Source organism: Lactuca saligna, chromosome 8 (genome assembly GCF_052625555.1).
Source record: "Lactuca saligna cultivar CGN05327 chromosome 8, ASM5262555v1, whole genome shotgun sequence".
Taxonomy (NCBI): domain Eukaryota; kingdom Viridiplantae; phylum Streptophyta; class Magnoliopsida; order Asterales; family Asteraceae; genus Lactuca; species Lactuca saligna.
Window position 1 is genome coordinate 13,571,407 of NC_136424.1, and position 4,725 is coordinate 13,576,131.

General features: G+C 35.6%; 1 protein-coding gene across 1 annotated transcript; it reads right to left on the reverse strand.

Annotated features, from left to right (window-relative positions):
* Nucleotides 1-533: 533 nt before the first annotated feature.
* On the reverse strand, nucleotides 534-4,144 carry LOC145009411 (uncharacterized). Its single transcript, XM_078968109.1, has 3 exons — nucleotides 3,986-4,144; nucleotides 1,903-2,175; nucleotides 534-1,822 (listed from the first exon to the last, which is right to left on the reverse strand). Exons 1-3 carry the CDS (start codon nucleotides 4,142-4,144, stop codon nucleotides 926-928), a joined length of 1,329 nt encoding a protein of 442 aa, XP_078824235.1. The 3' UTR covers nucleotides 534-925.
* Nucleotides 4,145-4,725: the final 581 nt, after the last annotated feature.

Here is a 4,725-nt window from a genome sequence, read left to right on the forward strand (position 1 = left end):
TAGCTAAAACACTGTGTTATTCATTCATATGTAAAAGATGTGTAAAAGTACATTAACCAATTGTGGTGTACCTAATTTTGTTTAGTCTTCAAGTTATAAAATAACATTCATTTTTTTTTAACAAAAGCTTTTCTTAAGTTTTCACCGATATTTTGTGTTTTTCTATAAATAAAAATTAATTTGAAATTTTTTCTTAGACCGGCCTATAATATAAAATTAGGATATTTCCTTTAGTATTAACTCAAAATAACCATAGGATTAAAAAGTTAACTTTTTTTGTTGTTGATATATATAAAAACAATCAAGTTGAAATAAGTGAAATTTGTTTTTGATTGAGGATTTGATTTATTCTAGTTTCCGTAGTTGGTGTTAGTTGATAATTATACAAGATGAGATTATAATGTTTGATTTATTCTAGTTTCCGTAGTTGGTGTTAGTTGATAATTATACAAGATGAGATTATAATGTTTGCTTAGGTTATAACCTCGTTATGAAGGTCAAGTTAGAAATGCAAAGGTAAAGGTAAAGGCCGACTGATAATGTTTATTGGTCTAATTTTATTTACACATCATTTTTCACCAAAAAAAACTACAGCCAGAATCACATGATGTCTGCCTACAACATCCAACTCCGGAACTTACTTTGTACTCCCTTTTTCACTCAAACCATCTTCATTCGAAGAACATGTAGTAGTAGTAGTGTCGACCGGATCCTTGAGGAGGTCAACCAAATCACCTTGGTCAATGCACCTCCTCATAACACCATGGGGAGAAACCAAATTCATTGCAGTAATACTGTTTGCAATAGCATTCACATTTACATCTGTGGTTGTGGTTGCTCCATAGAAACTTCCACCTCCAACACCAGAGGGGAATTGGGTAGATCCACTCAGGAGGAGGTGTAGCGTGTCCCTAGCACTCTTTTCTTAATCGGATTCTTGGGCACTTAATGCTGGTGGAATGCTTACTACGCTCATAATAGCAGGGCCAGTACTGACTATGTAGGCTTGACCCGAGGAGCAGATGTCCACTACTGGGATCGGGATGTGAACTATTGGGTGGTCGCACTCGCATATGAGAGGTGCCAAGAGCGGGATCTGTTGTGAAGGTGGCATGCCCATTGATAATGGTAGAAAAGGTGGGAGTGGGATTGAGATTTCAGAACATGTTTTCGCAGATGATGAGGCTGTTGCAAGGAGTGATGAAAGGGGTGGCAATGTAAAAGATTCAATTGATGTTGTATGTGGATGTTGGGGTGTTACCATAACCACAGGTGGACACCAGCAGTAATATGGAGGAGGAGAGAAGATAGATGATGATGATGTAGTATTAGTATTCGTATTATGTGTTGCTGAGATTATAGATGGAATTTGCATATTCATGTTCCCACTTAATACTGATGGGAACAAGCAAATTCCAGATGATGATGATGATAATTCTGGAACCCTGTTTTCTTCATGCTGATTTGAAGTGGAAGGAAAAGGATGTTTTTCGGAGGATGTTTCAAGGCGGACCCCTTCCAGCCTACGTCTTAACTTGTCTCTGACTACATTTCTCGAGGAAGCTATGTTTCTGGGGAGGCCACCTTCTTTGAAGGAGCTTGGCCTAGGACTTAGGCTGCCTTGAATAATGCTACTGCAGGTCCGGACCCGTGAAGCCTTTGATGATGCCAACAATGGAGGAGACTTTGAGTTTGACGTTTCACTAACTGAGCCAACGAGAAAAGTAAAAGTTCGTAGATGATGTACAAAGTGTTGAAGACGGGAATTACTGATTCCGGTTAGTTCCGCAAGGGAAGGCTTCCTCTCCAGTAACTCCCTCATCTATAACAACAAGATATATGTATACGCATATCATCAGATTCAGACATCAGTTGGTTTCTTACTAAGATTTGTTGGGTTACCTTTTCAAGCAATTCATCGCCGAGGAGTTTGGATTTTTCAGAGCACCAAAAGTAGAAAGGCGTGGGGACCCTAACAACAAAAGATCGACCAGAGGTATCTGCTGGGATTCCTTCAATCACAACAGAGGAACAATCTGTTGTGTTTCTCAAGATTGATATTCTATCTGCATGCCCATCATCCCCAACAAACGATATGCGTAGATCAAAAGCTGGTAATAATGACAGAATTAAGTTTCCCCTGTTGCAAACCACCCAACATAATAAACATATATTCTAACACACATACAACCATATACATACTATTAACTTTCACAACTTTAAACATCATTTTTTTATATGTAAAAACCGTTATATTCTATATTTCTTCTATAAAACAAATATACACATGTTCTTATCTACTTTTCCTTCCACTTACTTTATAATTTCTTTAATTTACACTTTTCTTGTGGCGGAGGAGGGTAGCAGTAGCAGTAGCACGTATGTTATTGATTCACAAGAACCTAATAATAAATGTTTTCTCCAACTTTAAAATAATAGCTATCAATGTATTAACAACAATGTATAAATTAAACTAGGTATATCACCTAAACACCCAACTCAAATAACAATATGAATCTCAACAACTTGCTCTCACTCTCACTCTCATTCTTGCCCTTTAAATTAAACTTCAGTTTAATTAGGTACGCCTTCAACCCCCTACTTAAATACCAAATTAAACATAACACACACATTGTTACTGAATAGCTAGTTGTGTATGCTTATCAATAAATATTAGGACTCAAGTCAAATCAGAGAAACTAGTCTCATAATTTTTTTCATTACTTCCAACAGAAAAAAAACTAAGACATCATTAAACTACTTGAGACAGGTAATGACACATCAATAAGCAAGGACTCTTCAAAACATGTGGCTATGTGTGATAATGGAGTATAGAATGTAAACAAAAACATATATGATACAGACATCAAATATGTCCAAATAATTGGATGATAATAAGGGTTGTTGCAAAACCAATAGTAGAAGAACCCACATTATATATATGAGAGCATGAATCTACCTTTACTTCTTCTTAATTCAGAGATCATAATAGAAAACGCCAGTTTACCTACAATGAAAAGATATATTCATTTTGAAGCATGTACATGTCACCATTATAAAGCTAATATACAGGAGCCAATAATTTCTACTCAATAAGTGAGATTATGTTGATCCCTTAAAAGGAAGGGATCATCACATGTGCATATAGATTGCCATTACAGTATAACAGTAACAGACATGTCCTATAAACAAACAAATGTAAATGTATTATCATATATATATATATATATATATATATATATATACACACCACCATTAAGTAGCACTCAAAAGCTACTACCAAATCATTTACATCTACAAAATGACCCCAAGATCCACCAAAGTAACAATGTTTCCATACATTATCCATGAATTTGATTATTATCCATCACATTAGCCGGATTTATCCTTCATATTAAAAAGAAAACCACTTGCAGCTAAAATCTTGATACCAAGTATTATGTGAAGTTGAAATCCAAACCAACACTCATATAAGATAAAATAGCTGCTACATTCAGTCGTTCAGAAGAAAATATATCCAAAGACAAGATTCGGTAATCATATTAAATAAGCTATTAATGAACACTTATGCATATATTGGCAATTTGTTGATGTGCCAGAAGTAAATCTTAATATGAATGTGAAACAACTACCTTGCACTTGTTGATGTGCCAGAACTAAAAATAATGACAACAGAACACATTGCAGATTCTAACGGATAAAACAAGAAATAACTACCTTGCACTTTTTGGAATAAGACGAGTTCCTTGTTTGTTGATCTTCCCAACACGAATTCATACAAGAGGGATACATAAGCAACTTGCGAGCAAACCAACTTCCGATGGCTCAAAATGCTGTCATGAAAACCAATTTGAAGAATAAACATCAATACATCACACGATTCAACTGCAACAATACATCATCACGAACATTCACTTTAATTGTTCAACACTCAATGGGAGCTTAATAATATTGAGGTGATTCTAGAAGGAACCATAAAGTATACCCGACTTAGATGCGATAGCAATCGGTCTTCAGCCGCGTTGGATACATTAAGCTTGAGCATGGGCTTCAACTTCTCATCGGCGCGACACGCTCCCAATACTTGCATATCAAGAGCCTGTAGCCACTGTACAACTGTGCCTTCTTGAGTGTTTCGTTGCATTAGCAGATTGCTATCTCGATCTGTCACACCCCCGAACCAGGCGGCGGAAACGTTCGGGGGCTGTTGTGACTCAATTGAATACCATAACATTGAATATATATGAAACGTAACAACATTCGTCACCATGCATTAATATAGTACAACCAGTAAAGTTTACATGAAGTACATTGTTTAAACATTTCATTCCCAAAAATAAATTGTTCAATTCGTTAATAAATAAACTGCAAGCCATCACTGAGTACGATTTCCTTAAATTCACTGGTTACCTAAGAATACAAGTATTTTGAAAAACGTCAACATATGAAATGTTGGTGAGTTCATAAGCGGTATTTGAAGAAAAACAATGTTTCGTATCATTTGAAAATCACCAGAAAATCCGATATTTTCTGAAAAGAAAAGCTTTTGAAAACGTTTGTGAAGATCCATAGGTATGCTTGTTTGTTTCTATACTTGTAAAAATTGTTCATTGAAGTTGTATGCATTTCAAATCTGTATGTATTGAAAACCCTAGGAAAACCCGATGTTTTCCTAATTCCTTGAATTCCATGAAGTCACATTGAAACCATTGCATAGCGCATAGT

What these genes read in the sequence shown, in the direction of transcription:
- LOC145009411 (XM_078968109.1), bottom strand. Translation starts at nt 4,144, where the DNA reads ATGCAACGAAACACTCAAGAAGGCACAGTTGTACAGTGGCTACAGGCT. An exon ending in TGCTATCGCATCTAAGTCGG is followed by an intron (nt 2,176 to 3,985) that starts GTATACTTTATG and finishes TATGTGTGTTAG; the next exon opens with AATATATGTTTATTATGTTG. An exon ending in GCGATGAATTGCTTGAAAAG is followed by an intron (nt 1,823 to 1,902) that starts GTAACCCAACAA and finishes TTGTTGTTATAG; the next exon opens with ATGAGGGAGTTACTGGAGAG.